The 19,977-nt window shown below is 37.1% G+C and overlaps 1 protein-coding gene across 4 annotated transcripts in view; it reads left to right on the top strand.

The window, feature by feature from the left end:
* C2cd3 (C2 domain containing 3 centriole elongation regulator) overlaps positions 1–19,977 on the top strand; it is a 135,827-nt gene that overhangs the window by 77,069 nt on the left and 38,781 nt on the right. For 3 of the 4 annotated variants that reach the window (XM_076846648.2, XM_076846649.2, XM_076846651.1), the window contains 4 exons: positions 3,111–3,713; positions 7,954–8,289; positions 14,822–14,960; positions 17,397–17,461. In XM_076846648.2, coding sequence (XP_076702763.2) covers positions 3,111–3,713; positions 7,954–8,289; positions 14,822–14,960; positions 17,397–17,461 — 1,143 coding nt within the window. The remainder of the gene's footprint in view (positions 1–3,110; positions 3,714–7,953; positions 8,290–14,821; positions 14,961–17,396; positions 17,462–19,977) is intronic. The other variant, XM_076846650.2, reaches the window with a different exon arrangement.

Below are 19,977 nucleotides of genomic sequence, written 5' to 3' on the forward strand. Positions count from 1 at the left end.
AAGCTTCTGAACCCTTCTAATATTTCAAAGCTTTGCTCAAAGGCATGTTAAAGCCTCAATATTTATTCCCCAATCTTTCCTAATCATTCCAAATGTCTTCTAATAAAACAATGAAGCTTAAAACATTTTATTCATTGTATTCATCCTACTCTAAGAATGATGATGATGATGAAAAAGAGGGAGGAGGAGAAGGACGAGAATATGGCAATACCCATTACATTACATAGCATTTTGTAAAATATTTTCTCTGATCTTGTTTAGAGCCTCAGGATAACCCTGCCTGGCGAGGGTGCAGAATCTTATTTTCATTTGACAGATGAGAAAACAGGCTCAGGGATTAAATGATTTGTCAAAACCACCCTGCTAGTACATAACAGAATTTGAAATCAAATTCAGATTCACCAATTATTTTTTACTATACTGTCCTGTTTCATTGAAGAAGAAGGAATAAGGTAGGTGATAAAGGCCCAAAAGAATACACACAACCACCATGGCAGTGTGGAAATATTGGTGCCATCCTTACTCATAGATAGGTGACCTTGCCCAAGTAATTTGACCTGTCTGAGCCTCTGTATGAGGATAGTTAATCTTGACAAGTATACAAGGTAGGAATTGATGAAATCAGAGTACATGACACGTAGTAGGTACTCAGTAAATGTTAGTTTTTCTTTTCTCATCCATGTTCCTCTATATAATCGTGTAATCTTGTTTCCAGAATTTATCACACACTTCCTAATTTAATTGTAAATTAACATTTGAGCACTACCCTCAAATCAGGACCTGTATGTCTGCCAGAGAGAAGTCTTTACAACTTGATAAATGATTCAGTTCTCACTTCTGTCACTTGCTATTTGTGATCTGGAATGAATTACTTCATATCTCAGATCTATAACTCCCTCATCTATGGAAATAATAAGATACATCACAAGATTATGGAAGCATTTATTGAAATTATACATGTGAATAGAGCGGGGCACATAGAATACCTCAGCTTCCTTCCTTCTGAAACTTGCTACAGAGTTTGTCAGGGAGCAGGCACCATCTGGTAAATCTATCTCTACAAATTAAAATTAACCCTCTGCATAAGCCTTTTAGACAATTTGGGATATATCATTTGTCTTTTCTTCTGAGTTCTAAAGTGAACATTCTATTTTATTTCTTCCTACCACTAATCTCAATTATAGTATCTCGGAGCTAAATGGACCATCTAATCTAAGCAATTCTTAAACACAAGTGAGAAATTGTACACACATTTGTATATTTTTTTAGGACTAATAGATTTTATTACAGCAAAAGGGACTTGTGACCAAAAAAAGTTAAGAATAACTAGGTTATAGAAAAATACTCAAATGAGTGTTACTAAAGCCAAGGCCATAGTTATTAGATTGTCCAAGTAGAAAGAAAACTTAAAGATCAACATTTTCAGCCACCTCATTTTGTAAACAAAAATAAGAAGGCCAGAAATATTAAATGCCTGTTCAAAACCTTATGTAACCTTTGGCAAGTTAATCTCAGTAAGTCCAAATTGTCTCATTTGTGACAAACATTTCCCAGAAAATTACAGTGAATGTTATCATACTTGTCCACAATCTGCTTTAATATAATTCAGAAATCCAAAAAGCCATGAAAATCAAGTTTTTAAATAACTCATAAAGCAGCTAAATCCAACCTTACCTGACATGAAACTTAGATAACCTTCTGTTTATATAAAGTTTTGTTGAAGCCCCATGTTTATTCATTTATATATTGTCTATAACCATTTTGTCACTATAGCTGCATGGTTGAATAGTTACATCAGACACCAAATGACCCAAAAGCCTATAATATTTACTACTAAAAAAAGTTTGCCAACTCTTAACTTAAATGACCCCTGATTGTTATATAATATTCTTTTTATTTTCAAGTCTGAAAAATTCTAAATTCAGAAACAAATCTGGCCCTAGGGGTTTCAGGTAAGATAGTATGAACATGTGGTAAGTGTATTATAGACTTTTGAAGCAGCTAGACATCGGTTCAAATCTTTACCACTTCATAGCTGTAATAAAATTTGATTAGGGGGCTGGGATGTAGCAGAGCACCTGACTAGCATGTCTGAAGCACTGGGTTTGATCCTTAGCACCACATAAAAATAAACAAATAAAAGAATGGCATGCTGTCCATCTACAACTACAAAAAAATAATTTAAAATTTTTTTTGATTAGGTATGTGAGCTATCATTTTCTTATGTAGAATAGGGATTATCCCATTTAATCCTCAGAACTTCGTAGGGTTGGTTATCAGGGGAATTAATGAAATAATATATACATGGCACTAGCACAATTTCTGATATATAATAGATACTGAATAAAAAGTAACTAGTATTGCTGGGTGTGGTGGTGCATGCCTGTAATCCAAGCAGCTCAGGAGGCTGAGGCAGGAAGATCATGAGTTCAAAGCCAGCCTCAGCAAAAGCAAGGCACTAAGCAACTCAATGGGACCCTGTATCTAAACAAAATGCAAAATAGGGCTGGGGATGTGGTTCAGTGGTCGAGTGCCCTTGAGTTCAACCCCTGGTACCAAAAAATAAAGTAGTCATTATTATTTTGGAATCTAATGTCTGGTCCTTGGTATGTGTTTACTAAATGGCAAATACTTTGGTGTGGAATACCTGAGATCAGACCCAGATCTCCTGATGTTTTATCCCTGGCCTTTTCCATTGTACTCACAGGACAGTAACAATATTTTCACGTCATTTATAGTAGTTTTTTTTCAAAGCTCTTCCTTAACCATTATCTCATTTAACAATTATAATAACTTTGATAAACAAGATCAGCATTAATTTTCTCATTTGTGAGGTAAAGAAAGCAAAGCTAAGAGAGATTAATGGTTTACCCAGAATAAACCACTGATTCTGGGCTGAGCCAAAGAGAGAACTCAGATCTTTCAACTCCCAGTCTTCGTTCTTCTCTTCTAATCTTATTGCCTCAATAGTCAGAAGAGAAACTCTAATTCACTGTTGGTATGTTTTCTTTTCTGTCGTGAGCCAAGCTGATGGATAATCTGGAGTGGAAAGGGGGTAAGTTTTTTACTTTTAAAGACAATAATTAAAAATCTTTTCTTTCTCCCATAAGGAATCACAGGGTGGTATCCTGTCATTTTACCAGAAGATGGAGACCTGCCTCACGGTTTGGAGCTTTTACAGAAGATTGTGGGTGGTCTAGAGCTATCAGTTTCCTTCACCCATCCTGGAGATAGAGAACGGGTATTAGAAGCTGCTGAGTTGATAGGATGGAACTTTGAGAATAGCCTGAAGGATCTTGTCAAGATGGATGAAGAGGAGCCAGCCACTGTCACCATCTCCACCCCAAGACTATGGCTGCCCATGCATTGCGTGCTGCTTGCTGGCCACACACACATTCATAAGAGCACATATTGCTACCTTCGCTATAAGCTCTATGATCATGAAGCCTTCTGGACTCCTCTCAAGAAGCCTAAAGAATCTGCAGTCAAAAATCAGGTCATGGTTACTTTCCAGGCATCCAAAAGAGCAGAAGTAATTCGGGGACCTTCACTGCTTTGGTACTTCAGGGAAGAGAGGCTAGAGATCCAAGTATGGAGAGCTTATGGCAATGATAGTGTAGAGAGGCCCCACCAGACGGACAGCTGGATTGGCTCAGCCTACGTGGACTTAGCCAGACTTGGGGAGAGGTCAGCAAGGACACTAACTATCAGTGGTAAGTGAGGAGCCAGGCTCAACTATTATGATTTGGGTATCTACTATGTGTTAAGGACTGTATGAGATATCCTGTCCAACATTATTTTATTTGATCTTCCCAGCAATCATGTGGGATACATATTAGACCCATTTTATAGTCATGAAAATGAAGGCTCAGAGTGGTTGGGTAACCTGCCCAGAGTCACAAACTAGTTAGTGTTCTTTCCATTATTACATGCTGAAAGATTAATAATAATGTAGTCATGCTTCTTGTAACGAAAGAGATTTCAAAGAAAGAGGTCCACAGACTGGTATTCCCAAGTTACAATTCTTGGGGTCACTAAAGATCCAAGAACTGGCTTTGAACTTCGTAGCACTAGAGTATATCCAAAATCATCAGATTTTTGCACTTAACATAGTCCCTAAAATATTGTAAATACTCAGTTAATATTTATAGAATGAGTAAATTTAGGGGAATACCTGCTAAGGAAACAAGGATATGCATCCTCTCTGGCCAGCACATTTGGACCCATAAAGAAAATTTATATGGTAATGAACTGATTCTTGTGAATCATATGCTGAGCATTTTTTTCACAAGAATCAGTCAGTTCATTATCATACAGAAAAGAAAACAGTAACATTTTACAAATGGTATGGGTTGGATACTGTCTTGATCCCTGAGAACTCAAACATGAGTAAGAAATAGTCCCTGACCTCATTGATTTTACTGTCTACTGTGAGAATACAATAGTAAACTAATTACAGGGAAGCATAAGAACTAAAGAAAAGGTATTCTCAGTGGTGCTCTGGAAGCATAGGGATGCAGCATCTCTGGGGCAAAGATGACACCTCAATGAAAGTGGTACTTAACCTCCAAAGGATTTAGAGATAAGCCAAGGAAAGGAGGAAAGAAAGGTATTCTTAAAGGGGGAAGAGCACTTATGGAGGCACAGAGGCATTAAGCGGTTTGATAAATTTTAGGTGCTATAAGTGGGGTCAGCCAGATCATAGGATACATAGGTTGGAATGGTGGACGATAAAGCTAGAGAGGTAGGCAAGAATACTGTTTCAACTCTTACTTCTAAGTAGAAAAGTTTGGACTTTTTCCCAGGAGCTATGGAAAACTATTATAATGAGTTCTGAATACAGGAGTAACAGCTTTGCATTCTTTAAAAAAAAAAAAAAATTCTAGCAAGTATAGTGCAGAATAAATTCCAGCTAAGCAGACTAGATTCTTTATAAACATGATATTTATTCAGCATAACACTCCTGTAAGGTTTGTCATTTCCCCCTATTTTTTTAATTGATTTTATTTTTTTAAATACACGACAGTGGAATGAATTACAATTCTTATTACACACCTAGAGCACAATTTTTCATATCTTTGTATATAAAGTATGTTCACGCCAATTCATGTCTTTATACATGCACTTTGGGGTTTTTTTGCATTACAATTCTTATTACATATATATACCACGATTTTTCATATCTCTATATATAACATATGTTGACATCCAATTTGTGTCTTTATATATGTACTTTGGTTAATGATGTCCATCACATTCCACCATCCTTGCTAATCCCCTGCCCCCTCCCTTTCCCTTCCACCCCTCTTCCCTATCTAGAATTCATCTATTCCTCCCATGCTCTCCTTCCCTACCCCACTATGAGTCAGCCTCCTTATATTAGAGGAAACATTTGGGTTTTGGGGATTGGCTAACTTTACTTAGCATTATCTTCTCCAGCGCCATCCATTTACCTGCAAATGCCATGATTTTATTCTCTTTTATTGCTGAATAAAATTCCATTGTGTATATGTGTCACATTTTTTTTATCCATTCATCCACTGAAGGGCATCTAGGTTGGCTCCACAGTTTAGCTATTGTGAATTGTGCTGTTATAAACACTGATGTGGCTGCGTCCCGGTAGTATGCTGTTTTTAAGTCCTTTGGGTATAGTCTGAGGAGAAGGATAGCTGGGTCAAATGGTGGTTCCATTCCCAGATTCCCATACTGCTTTCCATATTGGCTGCACCAATTTGCAGTCCCACCAGCAATGTATGAGTGTACCTTTTTCCCCACATCCTTGCCAACACTTATTGTTGTTTGTCTTCATAATAGTTGCTATTCTGACTGAAGTGAGATGATATCTTAGAGTAGTTTTGATTTGCATTTCTCTAATTGCTAGAGATGCTGAGCATTTTTTCATATACTTGTTGATTGATTGTATATCCTTTTCTGAGAAGTATCTGTTCAGGTCCTTGGCCTATTTGTTGATTGGGTTATTTATTTATTTATTTATTGGTGCTTAGCTTTTTGAGTTCTTTATATATGCTAGAGATTAGTGTTCTGATGTGTGAGGGGTAAAAATTTGCTCCAAGGATGTAGGCTCTCTGTTCACCTCACAGATTGTTTCTTTTGCTGAGAAGAAACTTTTTAGTTTGAGGCTATCCCATTTATTGATTCTTGGTTTTAATTCTTGTGCTATAGGAGTCTTGTTAGTAAAGTTGGGGCCTAATCCCACAAGATGAAGATTAGGGCCTACTTTTTCTTCTATTAAATGCAGAGTCTCTGGTTTAATTCCTAGGTCTTTGATCCATTTTGAGTTAAGTTTTGTGCATGGTGAGAAATAGGGGTTTAATTTCATTTTGTTGCATATGGATTTCCAGTTTTCCTGGCACCATTTGTTGAAGATGCTATCTTTTCTCCATTGCATGTTTTTGGTACCTTTGTCTAATATAAGATAATTGTAATTTTGTGAGTTAGTCTATTTTACTCTGACCCTTTAATTGAGCAGGTGACCCAGGTTAGAAGAAGATAACTGAGTGAATTTGGCTGATTGTCCAAATTATCTGAACTCTCTGGATCCCGCAAGCATAAATCTGGCCCAGTGGAGCACCTTATCAAATGTTGTATGCCCTATTTTATTGAGGCTGGCTTGGAATCACTTCAGAGAGCAAGAGGAAAGTCCTTGAAGTGAGCCAAGGGTACTTGAATGAACTTCATAAAGACAGGTTTTTAACTTCAGTCTTCTGAAGAATGTAGATTTTGAACACTAAATATAGATCTAAGGGTCTAGCATTTATACCCCTTTATATTAAACAATACCAAAGAGGTTATTTAACTTTTTATATCATCCATGCCCCTTCCACTTCTCCACATTCCACTAGTCTGAGCTTTTTATTCACTTGTTCAAGGGCCCTTATACAAGACATTGCATTTTTGTTTTTGTAGAATGAGTCAGTCAACCCATCTAGGATCCATCCAGCTGACTTCTGTATACTATTAAGTTTCCTGAGGATAAGGATTTAACTGTGTTGACTTTAGGTGTCTTCCCTCTTATGACTTGCCCTTATTTTCTGTTCATGATAATCATAACAATTTACATATTTCACCAAGAAGAAAATAGTTTATTTAAAAATAAAAAAAGACTAGAAAGTTCTATCTTATATGTGCCATATGTGAATCTGTTAACTCCATTTTCCTGAATTGAGTTTAACAGAGCAAACTTTGAGATTCAGAAGGAACTATTGGTGCCTTCTGCTTTGTAAGTAAAATCTCATTTTAACATGCAGCAAACCAGCAAAGTTCAAATCCCTGGGTTTAAATCTGCCATTTACTGGTATAGTGATCTTGGCAAATTATTTAATCCTTCTGAGATTCTGGCACATAAAAAAGACTTAACTACTATTAATTCCCTTACTTTTCCTTCTTGACTCCTGCTTCCACCTCCTATTTCCCTTCAAAATAATCATCAGGGTTACTGCCATAACATATTTAATTGGTGAAGCAAGGTTCAACTGAGCACCAGTACAACTTCCTGATTGGGAGAAGTCTAAAAATAGGAGCCTATGGAACATGAAGAAGAGAAGACGGACACTTGTGATTTCATCAAATATTGGACTTGGACTCTGAAGTAGAGTGTTTGCCTAGCATGCACAAAGCCCCTGCGTTCAATCCCCAACACCACAAAAAAAAAAAAAACCTTAGGCTCAGCTAGTTGCTCTAGTACATGAATCCCTTCCACAACAACTCTGCCTGATAGTCTTTTGGTTTTAGCTTCAAAGCAGATAATAGAGACATTGTAAAAATTCTCACATTGCATATCAACTTCATAATTTTTTTTGCAAATTGATGTGTTGGGGCCTGTGGGCCTGTCCCAAGAGAGAGAACCACATATACTCTCAGTGAGTATTTTCTCCAAAATTAGAGAGTGTTCTTGGTTCTTGCTTGCCAAGGCTTGTTCTCTATCCTCTGCAGGTGTGTATCCTCTCTTTGGACGTAATGCTTCCAACCTCTCAGGAGCTGCCTTGCGAGTTCATGTGGTTCTTTCCTCTCTTTCTCCACACACTGAGCCCACTCATGAACTGGACTCTGTGGACTGCAGTAGTCACAGTGAGTCTGAGCAGCTCTCCAGAAGGAATGATGAAATCCAGCTCTCTCCACCTGGTGGCCACCAAAAGTCTGCCTCCACCCAGGTCCCCTGCAACAGCACCACCTCTGAAGTCTGCCTGGCCCAGGAGGACCCTGCCGAGTTGGAAAGAACTTTTGCAGTCAGTATCCTGGTAGAAAGAGCAATGCACTTGAGCTTGAAAGGTAGGCTTTGCTTATTTATCCTGGGGCAAATTTCTGACTTCTCAGGATATGGTCCTATCTTCACAAATCTTTCAAATCATGATAGGACCTATAAAAGTGATTAATTACTAATAATTATTATATTTCCCAAGCCTAAAATAACATGAAAGCTTTTTTGAATTTAAAACTGACCTTTTTCAATATCCTAATGTGGCATATCATAAATTCCCCAGTCTAGAAACTTGGACATCTACCTAGATATTTGTCTTTTCTTTATCTACCATCATATCATCACATCTATTAAATTGTTCTATATCTTAAATTTCTCAGAAATTTCTTCTTCTCCATTGCCACTCACTCAGGCCTTCAATATGTACCTGGAATCAGGGAATTCTTAACAGTAGATCCATAAACCCCCAAGGGATTCATAAATGAAACTGAGGGTTGGTGACTTGGATAAGAAAATAATTACATTTTAATTTTCATTAACTGCTAATTAGAATTTTTTAATTTTTTTACTCTAATTAAAATTTTTAATTTTTTAAAATAGTACCTGTGATGTCATCAACAATAGAAATCACAGGTATTTTTATATCACATTATAATTATTGCAGATATCTTGGAATATTATTTATACTTATCATTGCTTTGAAATTACAGCAGTTGTTGCCATAAGATCTTATTTATTAAACATATCCATATCACAAAATTCTTTTAAGTTTCCCTGACTGTTTCAGTCTAATTGCATTTCCTTATAATCATGGGTATTTTATGTTGTTTTTAAGACAGAAATGCACTAAGTTTCTGAGGCTGACCCTGAACTTGCAGTCCCCCATCTCAGCCTCCCGAGTGGCTGTAATTACTATCACGCCTGGCTTCTGTATTACACATTTTAAAGAAACATTGTTAAAAGGCCCAAAGACTTCATCTGACGGTCAAAGGAATTCATGGCATAAAGAATTCCTTCCCTACCTTTATTCAACCTTGCACTCTCCCCTAAATTTTCCCCTTGTTGTCACTCTTTTCTTTTGTCAGGTTCATTCCATCTCTTCTCCCAAAGACTCAAATCAAACATCACCATGTACCAGAGGTGATGTAAAGGCCCCTTTCTGTTTGCTCCCTTACCACTTTTGCCTTCTTCAGTGTTGTGTCTTATCACATGGTACTAAAATTGTTTCCATGATTTTCTTCTTCACTAGATTTAAGCAGCTCAAGAGCAAAGACCTTATCTCATTTGTTTATTCAAAATGCAGTCATTCATGTGGCAACAAAACTTAACTGTAGTATTTGCTATGTGCTATGCACTGTCTTTAGTGCCAGGGATAAATCAGTGAATAAGACAGACAGTGTGGTGCCCTTGTGGAAAGTACATTCTACTAGAAACATTCATCTGTGTGCCCCTAACCAATAGGGTACGTACGAACGTGCATGTGTACATGCATGTCAATTTTTTAACAAGTTATCCTTTCTTTGTCTCAAATTTTTCATCCGTAGCTCTGAAGACTGGAGTTGTGGCTCAGTGGTAGAGTACTGAGTCTCTCGGCCTTTTAGCATGTGTGAGGCACTGGGTTCAATCCTCAGCACAACATATAAATAAATGAATGAAATATAGGTCCATCAACATCTAAAAAAATTTAAAAAGAAAAAGCTCTGAGAAACTTTCCATTATGAAACAACATTAAGCTGTACAGGGTAGCACATGCCTATAATCCCAGATGTTCAGGAGGCTGAGGCAAGAGAATGGCCTGAGCCAAGGAGCTCAGGGCCAGCCTGGGTAACATAGTGAGACCCCTGTCTCAAAACAACAACAAAAACAAACAAAAAAAATAACAGCTTTAATTCAGTACTCTTAAGATTTTTTCATACTCACATTTGACAAGACAGTTCTATGTCTAGCTCTGTTTTATAAATGAGGCAGCTGAAAAACTAAGAGGTAATTTGAAGGAATATAAATTATGCCCAGGAAACAAAATTAGCTACAGTATCATCAACTCCTAGAGGTGCTCATTAGCCTACCCAGGCAGGAGGACAGACATCCCTGGGTTCCCACTTTTAGCATTGTGTTTATCTTAGTGCATTTTAATGATCTCTTTTTATCTGTCTCTCTCAGATCAAGAATTAAATATGACTCATCTTGTGCATGTGTGGCACAGAGGTGTCAGTTAATGTTAGCTTAAGAGAACTGGACTAAATTTGTATAATATATAAAATTAGGCAATACTTGAGGGGAAAAGTTTCCTAGCCTAAAGTGAAAATCACTTTAGGCTAAAGGGGAAAGCTCTTCTCCTAACTAAATAGAGTTACTTAGAACTATTACAGTGGAAAAACCCTAGAGAAGGAGTCAGGAAATCTGGCTGGTTCTTCCAAATTCTAGTTAACCAGGTGCAGGATGAGTGAGCCACTTTGCTTTCTGTTCCTTGGTTGCCTTATTTGTAAAATAGGGAGAGAGACACCTATCTTAGGTGATTTTCATAAGTATGATCAGCATGAGTTTAGTGTGTATAAGAAAACACTTTCTTAAAACAAAAGAAGTTGTTTTAATCTCATTAAAACAATTATGCTATTCTTGATTCATAAGACTATTTTCATTCTTATGGAAAACACAGGAAATTCAGTGAAAACTCTGGAATGATAAAAATGATTCCGCTCAGGTCTTCTTAACTGTTCTCAATGTGTGTCTCAACCCTGTGAGAGGAATAGTGATTTTCTTCTGGGCCACCTCCAAATGTGTTTGAGAACTTGACCTTTTCCAGAAACATAAACAGACTCAAATAAATTTATACACAAGGAGGAGAGACAAGGAATCCTGATTTATCACCTGCCTGTTTGGCTCAAAGGAGCATTTCTGCTTAAGACTGATTAAAGAACAATTTTCTTCCAAAGTCAAAATAGTAATTTTGTTTCAAGGCCTTTAGCAAATAGTTGCTTTACAAGTAAAACTCAATGGGTGGGAAGCCAGTGGTATGCAAAAGAGATCTGAGCAATATTGGTGTACATCTAGAGTTAGAATTTTACTGTGAAGCTGGGCATGGTGGTGCATGCCTATAATCCCAGCAACTCTGGAGGCGATTCCAAGTTCAGCTTCAGCCTCAGCAACTTAGTGAGGTACTATGCAATTTAACCAAACCCTGTCTCAAAATAAAAGCTAAAAAGGGCTTGGGATGTAGCTCAGTGGTAAAGTGCCCTTCGTTCAATCTCAGATAATATATATATATACATATATATATATATACACGCACACACACACACATATATATATACACACACACACACATATATATATATATAGTGGAAAGTAATTGATAGCACATTTCGGATGAGAAAACTGAGGTTGAAGGAACTAGAATGAGGTGGTATACTAAATTAGTGTTTGAGAACATGGGGAACATGGGAAACAAGTTATCTTGACCCTCTCAGAATAGCAGGTAATCCTCTCTGATGATCTGTCTGTTTCTGGAAACCTCTGCTTGTGTGCATGCAAGCAGATGAGTCAGCTTTTCTCTCCTTCAACCCTGGCAACCTTCTATAAACAGAGGGCAGAGGTGATTCTGCAAACCTATTATAAGGGCATTGGGCCCTTTTGTGCATCCTCAGTCTACTGAAGGAAACACAGATTACTCTAGAATACTGTGAGAACTGCTGTGATAGAGGCAGGTTATCTCTCCCTAATTGTGAGAGTTTACATTTTATTAGAAGAAATCAGTTGAACAGCTTAAGACCACCAGGTACAGTGGCATATCTATAATTCCAGCTACTCCGGAGGCTGAGGCAGGAGGATTACAAGTTCAAGACCAGCCTGAACAACTTAGGAAGATGCTGTCTCAAAATAAAAAAGGAGATGTAGTTTGGTGGGAGAACTCAGGCCTAGAGTGTACAAGGCCCTGAATTCAATCTGCAATACCATAGAGGAAAAAAGAAGAAGAAAAAGAAGATGAAAACCCACAAAGGAAAGTAGGGAGTGGGAGGTTGTATCAGGCAGAGTCTAGTTGTAGGAAACAGAACCCACTCTAGCTGTTTTTAAGCAGAAAGCAGGTTAGTATGGAATATTAAGGTATTTCACATAATTGGAAAGGCTTAAAGGACTGGGCTTTAGGCTAAACTTTCATGAGAGAATCTCTTAATCTTTTAAGTTCAAGATACAGTGCCAAAACAAATTCAAGAATCACAAACTATCCTCATTGCCATTACCAGGGCCTGTCTATATCCAGGACCAAACCCTGGAGCAGAAAACAATATCTCTGCAGGTTCCTTGTTATTAGCAAACACAGGAGATGAAGGATGTCTTCTGCCTCATGTATGCCATCCACATCTTTTGTGAAGGTTATCTTAAGTGGTAGAGATCAATTTCCCTCCATATCCTAGTTGTATGTGTCTTGGAAATATAGTTTTTAACATTTTTAATCTCTATAATCAAGGAATATAATACAATGAAAGTAGGTGGGATAAATGCTAAGCAAGTCAATAATATAAATATTAGTTAATTACACTAAAATAAAACTTTTTAAGAAGATAGCTCACTAGATAAAGGTATTATTAGTGCTATTCTGTACTTTTTAAGTGAATAATGATGAGTACTATTTCCATTAAATATTCTGTGCTTACTTCCATTTTGTTAGAATCATCTTTCCTTGTTCTTTCACCAGTATGCTTATAAAATGGTTTTGCCATATTGTAGCCAATGGTATTATTTGATTCCTCATATGGTTTTTTTGTTTGTTTTGTTTTATTTTCGTACTAGGGATTTAACCCAAGGTCACTTTACCATTAAATATATGCCCAGCCCTTTTTATTTTATTTTATTTTTTTTTGAAGATCAGTCTCACTCAGTTGCTTAGGGCCTCATTGTGTTGCTTAGGCTAGCCTGAAACTTACCATCTTGCTGCCTCTGCTCCTGAGCTGCTGGGATTACAGGCATGTGCCACTGCCCAGTCCTTCTATAGTTCTTCTATACTTTAGTCCTTTTCCAATTCTAAGGCTCCCCTACCTGCTTTATTTCCCACTAGGTCTCACTTGTGAAATTAGCAGGTCTCTTCCTCCACTTCACTTCTTTTCCAGGGCCTCCTCACAAAGTCTCCATTTCTCCCTTTTCTCTTTCTGTCACCCAATTTCTTTCATTATTGTGCCCAGTAAAAACTATAAAAGTAATGCTTGCTGGTCTGATTTTGTATCCTGAAATGCTTGAATCATGGGATTAAACAGCATGACACATCAATTCTTTACCAAAATTTGGGGACAAAAATGCTTTGCTTGGTTTAAACAAATATGTCTCTATGATGGAACATAATATAAAATCTTTTTATTGATTTTTTTTAACTTTTTAAAAAATATATTTTTTTTTATTTATGTATTTTTATGTGATGCTGAGGATCAAACCCAGTGCAAGCTTTCTACCACTGAGCTACAACCCCAGCCCTGAACTTGATTCTATGATGGAAGTGTTCTGTGTCTTCATTGTTTAGTATGGTGGCCATTTGCCCCATACAGCTATTGAGCATTTCAAATATGATTAGTATAAACAAAGAACTGACTTTTTTCCCCTCCTGTGTTGGGATTGAACCCAGGGCCTTGCACATGCTAGGCAAGTGTTCTACATCTTCTGCCCAGGAAATGAATTTTAATCATATTTAATTTTAACATTAAAGATTTAATCACATTAAATTTAACATTGAATAGCCACCTGTGGCTAGTGGGTTATCTTATTAAACAGCTATATTAGACTATCAAGTATCATCCACCATCTTCATTTTAAATTGTTTTAAGACAGAATAAATGACTTCACTGAGTCTCCCACTTTGGAAACCTGATCTTATAAAAATTAACACCAGCACAGTACCCAGTGTTTCACGCAGTACTATGGGATTCTTTAACACTCCATTGAGGCAAAAGTAGGGCATGGTTTAGAACATGGATCCTGGAGCCTGAATGCTTAAATTTCACTTTCCGTTCCACCATTTAATAAATGTGTGACCAACTAACTTAATCTCTCCGTACCACAGGTTTTTAAAATCTATAAAATGGGAATAACAATAGAAAAATGCCTGTCTCATAGGGTTATGTTAAGGATTCAATGAGTTAATATATGTAAATTTCTTTGAACAGTGCCTGTGATATTGTATCTACTATTAGTGCATATTTTTAATCCTTATAACCATCTTAGGTTGTATAATATATCCCATTTTACTTGAAGGAACCGTGACCTAGACAGTCCTTGCCCAAGATCACACAGAACATGTATGGTAGAGCTAATAATTGATCGTCTGACTCTTAAGTCTAAGACTCGGCAGTTTTTTCTCCTCTCCCTGGTATTCCCATCATCCCATGAAGAGATGGGAGAAGTCCCTTCTTGCTGCGGATTGTTTATGAACAGAGCCTTAAAAGAACAATTGCAGTAGTAGAAAGATCACTAGACACATTTTAGGTACAGGGAGTAACTCAAAGACCCAAAGGTCAAAAAGGGCTAGAAATGATCCTGCTTGTACTGTATAGTGGGAGGCTACTTCTAGCACATTCTTTTTGGTACCCTAAAGTATAGTCACTCTATGTTCTATTTCAGGGAGCCCCTTGACAGAGCGGAAAGTATCAATACCAAGTTGTTGTGTATCCTTTGCAACAGCTGATGAGCCATCTCCTGTATACACCCAAGTGATTGAAAACACAGATTCTCCCATCTGGAATTTTCAACAGCAGTCAAGGTTTGTATTTGCTGATGTTCCATTGACCTCCCAGAATCTGCCTTTTGTTCCAAGAGAAAAGCACAAAGTAATTAACACAATATTTAAGCAGACCTAAAAAATACTTTTCTTATGCAGGCAGTTATTTAATCCTAGTGCTTATGAATTCACTAGTGCTAACAGTGGTTTAACTCTAATCAGTAGCATTCAGAAAGTATTCAGTGAAGCAGCTGCTTATATACCCTCCTCTGTTATAGGCACTGAGCATTGAAATTCTCTGCTATTGAGTTCAAGGTCTAACTAGGAAGAAATACAAATAAAAAATTACAATTAAGTGTGACACATGCTGTAACAAAAGTAAAAAGGATGCTAGTGGAGCTCAGAATAAAAAGAGTATTTGGGCCATCCTGAAAATTCAGAATAAGCTTCGTAAATAAGATACCTCTGCTAAACATTGAAGAATGTGTGGGCTGGAGCTGGGGCTGGGACTCAGCTATAGAGCACTTGCCAGGCATGTATGAGGCACTGGGTTTGAGTCTCAGCACCACATATAAATAAATAAAATAAAGGTCTATCAACAACTTTAAAAAAAATTGAAAAACGTATACAAGTTTTTCAGTTGAAATAGGGTGAAAAGAGCACTCCAGTCAGAGAAAACAAACCTCAGGAAAGGCTGTGTATTTTTCATCCTTGTAAAATACTCTGGAGCCTTGGCTTTGGAACCAGAGAGACTTGACCTCTAACCCCATCTCTGTTATTTACGAGCTGTGTGAACAAGTTAGTTCAGATTCCTTATCAGTAAAACAAGTATAATTTTTATAGGGTTATTATAAGGTTCAAATTAGAAATACTACTTCACAATACATAGTATGTGTATAACAAACATCAGCTCTCCTTTAATAAGCTCAAAAAATAGCAGGTGGAGTTTTTGTCAATCATGTTGCCGAGGTGGGGGGCTGGCACAGAAGGTCCACAAGTGGGGTGCAGTGTTTGTCCTTCCTTTTCTTCTCTTACTCTGAGCATCATTAAATATGTGGATGCTAATGCTAATTATCATTACACTGCCTCACCTTTTTCAAAATTTAATTCTTATCCACCAACACCAGCCATAGTATATACTCTCTAATCTATTTTCTCGAAGCATTCATGTACTTGAGTCTCATCATTTGCTCACATGTTCAGTTTTGTATAATTTGAGAGGCTGGCCTGAATCAGAAGCTGAAAACTTAGCAATATTATAGTGAGCTACTGGAAATTACAGAAATTTGGGACATAGTAACCAGGGTACTCATCTAAAATATTAAATCTACCCCAAAAGTCGGGAAACCAAAAGATTAAGCTTCTAAGTGGAGGCAGCGTAACAGAATAATTTTAAAACTTCACAAACTCAATGAAGGGACTTTTAGCAAGCTCCTGATTTTGTCCCTGAACTTTACAGTTGAGGAGATTGTGGCCAAGAGAGGTTACATACTTTTGTTGAAAACAAAGACAGGATTAAAAGAAAAATGAATAGTAGTGCTGCTTACAATATCTTTATCACAAAATTAAGTCTACAATTAGAATCCTAACACTGTGTTACTTTCACTTTAGCATACTGTCTTTTTTTGATCTTGAAGTAGACTCTCCAGTAGGTTCACTAGTGCTGTTTAGGGAATGATTTGAAGTCTCTTGGTTTTCTCTGGATCTCCATCTTGCTCACCTAAAGTAGTGGCCCCTGTTTTAGAACTTCAAACTTTAGCTTTTAATTGAGAACTGCAGTTTCCTTTATATAAAATACATTAGAGGTTGTTAATAAATTCCACTTCAGCTTCTTTATTTGCTTTGAAAGTTGGGCACATTCTTATTTTGTTGCCTTGCCTCTGCACAGTGTAGAAGAGTCAGGTGTTCAAAGTTCAAATCCAGCCCTGCTATTTACTCTTATATAACCTTAAGTAAATCAGTTTTCCTCTCTGAGCCTAGCTTCAGGATTATAAAACAGGATTATAGCACCCATGCCACAGGTTTTCATGTTGATTAAATATATATGAAACACATAGTACTATGCTGCAGGTAGGTGTTTAATAATTGTTGGGTTTTTTTTCTCTCTTCCATTCTTACTATTCTCTCACCTTAAAACTTCAAAAGAATCCTTACCCACTTCCAATAAAACTGTTAATTACATGTTGAGAAGCTCCCTTCCCATATTCAATTCCCTTAGAGAAACAGTTTGAATGTAAATATCAGGGTGAAGGGGAAGTGCTGCAGTTTGGGAAACTGTTTTCAAGTCTTGGCAAGTTATTTCATCTCTGTCCCCTCATTTTGACCATGAAGATAAAATATATTCTAGAAGATGCCTGTGAGGATGAAGTGAAACAATACTGGGAAATTATTTTGCAAACTACAAGAAATCTTCAAATCTAAGATTCATACTACAGAAGATTCCCACAGTTAATTTATGGTGATTGTTTTTCTCAATAGGCTATCAAAAGAGCTGCTTCTGGACCCACAGCAAACCCTGGTCTTCAAAGTTTGGCATAAAGGAGGTATGAACTCTGTTCTGTGAATATAAAAATAAGCTATGTCCTGTTGACAATTTGCAGTCTTTTTTTTTTTTACCAAGTGAAGCCGTGGCATTGATGGTGCTAAGGATGCAGATATTTGGGGATTGGGAGAAATCCCACAGAAGGCCACAGTGTTCTCCAGTGGAATTTAATACTTAGAAATCATATTTTGTTTGATTACCTGCTTAGTGAAGAAATCCAAATACATTTGAATGTTTCCAGTTGTGTCTGTCAGTAACCAGTGCCCAGCATGCCACATACATGTCATTTCTCTCCACTTCGTGTCATGATAAGGCCTTTCACTGATTGGTTTATTAAGCAAGAGACACTAGCATTTTTAGGCAGTACAAAAGAAAACTTATTTTTCCTTGCTTTAAAAACTCAGAGAGATGCTGACATCATGGTCCTTGAACCCAGTTTTACTCAACTACCATTTATTCAGCAGCATAACCCAGTCGTGTTAAAAACATTGGTTCTGCTGGCACAACGGTACACACCTGTAATTTCAGTTGTCAGGAGGCTGAAGCATGAAGGTTGCAAGTTCAAGGCCAGCCTCAGCAACTTAATGAGGCCCTTAGTAACTTATGGAGACTCTGACTCAAAATACATGCATTTTTAAAAAGGAGCTGGGAATGTGGCTTTTTTAGATACTGGGTTCAATCCCCAGTATCCCCCCACCAAAAGGAACATTGGTTCTAAAGCCAGACTTTGGATTCATATGCCAATTCTGCCCTTTACTGTCGCAATATGACTTTTGTAGTACCTACTTTAGAGGGTTTTGAGAGAAGTAAATAAGAGCCTGACACTTATGAATACCCTGTCAATTTTTATTGTATTTATTGACAAGTGACAGTGTCCAAGAACTTGACAGACATCTCTAATCTTGCAAGGTGCAAATACAATTAATCTGATTTCATATATGTAAAAGCTGAGGCCCAAGGACGTTTAGTGGCAACTAAAGTTGTATAGCTATTAATTGGTGTAGTCAGGATTCAAGCTCAGTTCTGAACTAACTATCCAACCTTCACTGCTTATACTCCACCATGCTGGTAAGTTTAGATGTCGCAGGAAAAATGAGGTGTTAAGGATGTCCCACCATCTCACAGTTTAGTAAGCTTAGTAAATTTTATTTCACTCTTGTAAACCTAATTCCTTTAGCATTCCTGCTGGAGGATGGGGATGTGGCTAAGTGATAGAGTGCTTGCCTAGCATGCGCGAACATTGGATTTGATCCCCAGCACCACCCAAAAAAAAAAAAAAAAAAAAGATTCCTACTAGGGCTTGTTTCCAAACCTTCATCAATTTGGAGTCACCTACAAAGTCACAGTATTTTATTGGCCAATGCTAATTTTCAGTATTGACCACAAAGACTAAAAGACCAGAGTAATCAGGGTATAACATAAGTTACATAAAGTATTTCTGCTTGTGTTTCTGTTTGTGAGGGCTGCTTTGTTCTTTTTTTTTTTTTTAAATAATGTTATTGTATTTTATATACCTTTATTTTATTTACTTATTTTTATGTGGTTCTGAGAATCAAACCCAGTGTTTCACATATGCTAGGCAAGCACTGTACCACTGAGCCACAACCCCAGCTCTTTGTTCTTGTTTTGATGGTTAGTTCCATGTTGCTGCTTTGCATTCAGCTAGCTAGTCCCACCATTATCCAGCCTCATCAATGCAGAAAAACTGATCAAAAATCAGATTTCTTTAAATCAAAACAAGAAATTCCTGTAGTATTTAGCTGGGATTCTCACTCTTCTCTTGTTCCCCCCAACCCCAAAGTGCTAAAGAAATCATCAAGTAGACCAGGGTTCACTTCAATTCAATAGCAAGAAAAAAGAATAAGCTTTGGCCATATGCACACCTGGGATCAAATTTTGACTCTGCCACTTAATAACTATATGACCTGAAATAGATCACTTTATCTCTTCTCTCTTCCTCATTTTTTAAATTAGGATAATATTACTTGTCTTTAAGGGTTTCATGAGGATTAGAAATGATATATGTAAAATACTTGGCACAAAATTGTTGCTTAATAAGTAGAGATAATTTTATTATTATGCTGATATTGTTCTAGGGCTATTGGGTGTAGAGAATAAATTGCAGATTTTCAGACTCTCGAGAGGGTCCTGTAAGATTCTGTTTTAAATGAAGGTGAAGAAAATGCTAGACCAAACTAAGCAATATTTATCTAATTCTCTCAGTGTGTATAGACTTCTCTTAAATCCATCCTTTCCACACAGATTCAGCAAATCTATTATAGAAAGTACTCAAAGCAGTACACAAAGGCTATACTCAACAGATATTTGAATTCCTACTCTGAGTCAATCACTATGACAAGTGCCAGGGTCCCTGACCTCACAGAGCTTACAGCCAGTGAGGGACACAAAAAATATATAGTTTAGTATGATTAGGCAATCCTGGGTACTCTGAAAGGGAACATCTAACCCAGACCTAGGATATTAGAGGCTTCTCAGAACACACCTCAGCTGAGAAAC

The sequence above is a fragment of the Callospermophilus lateralis genome, chromosome 2 (genome assembly GCF_048772815.1).
Source record: "Callospermophilus lateralis isolate mCalLat2 chromosome 2, mCalLat2.hap1, whole genome shotgun sequence".
Lineage (NCBI taxonomy): Eukaryota > Metazoa > Chordata > Mammalia > Rodentia > Sciuridae > Callospermophilus > Callospermophilus lateralis.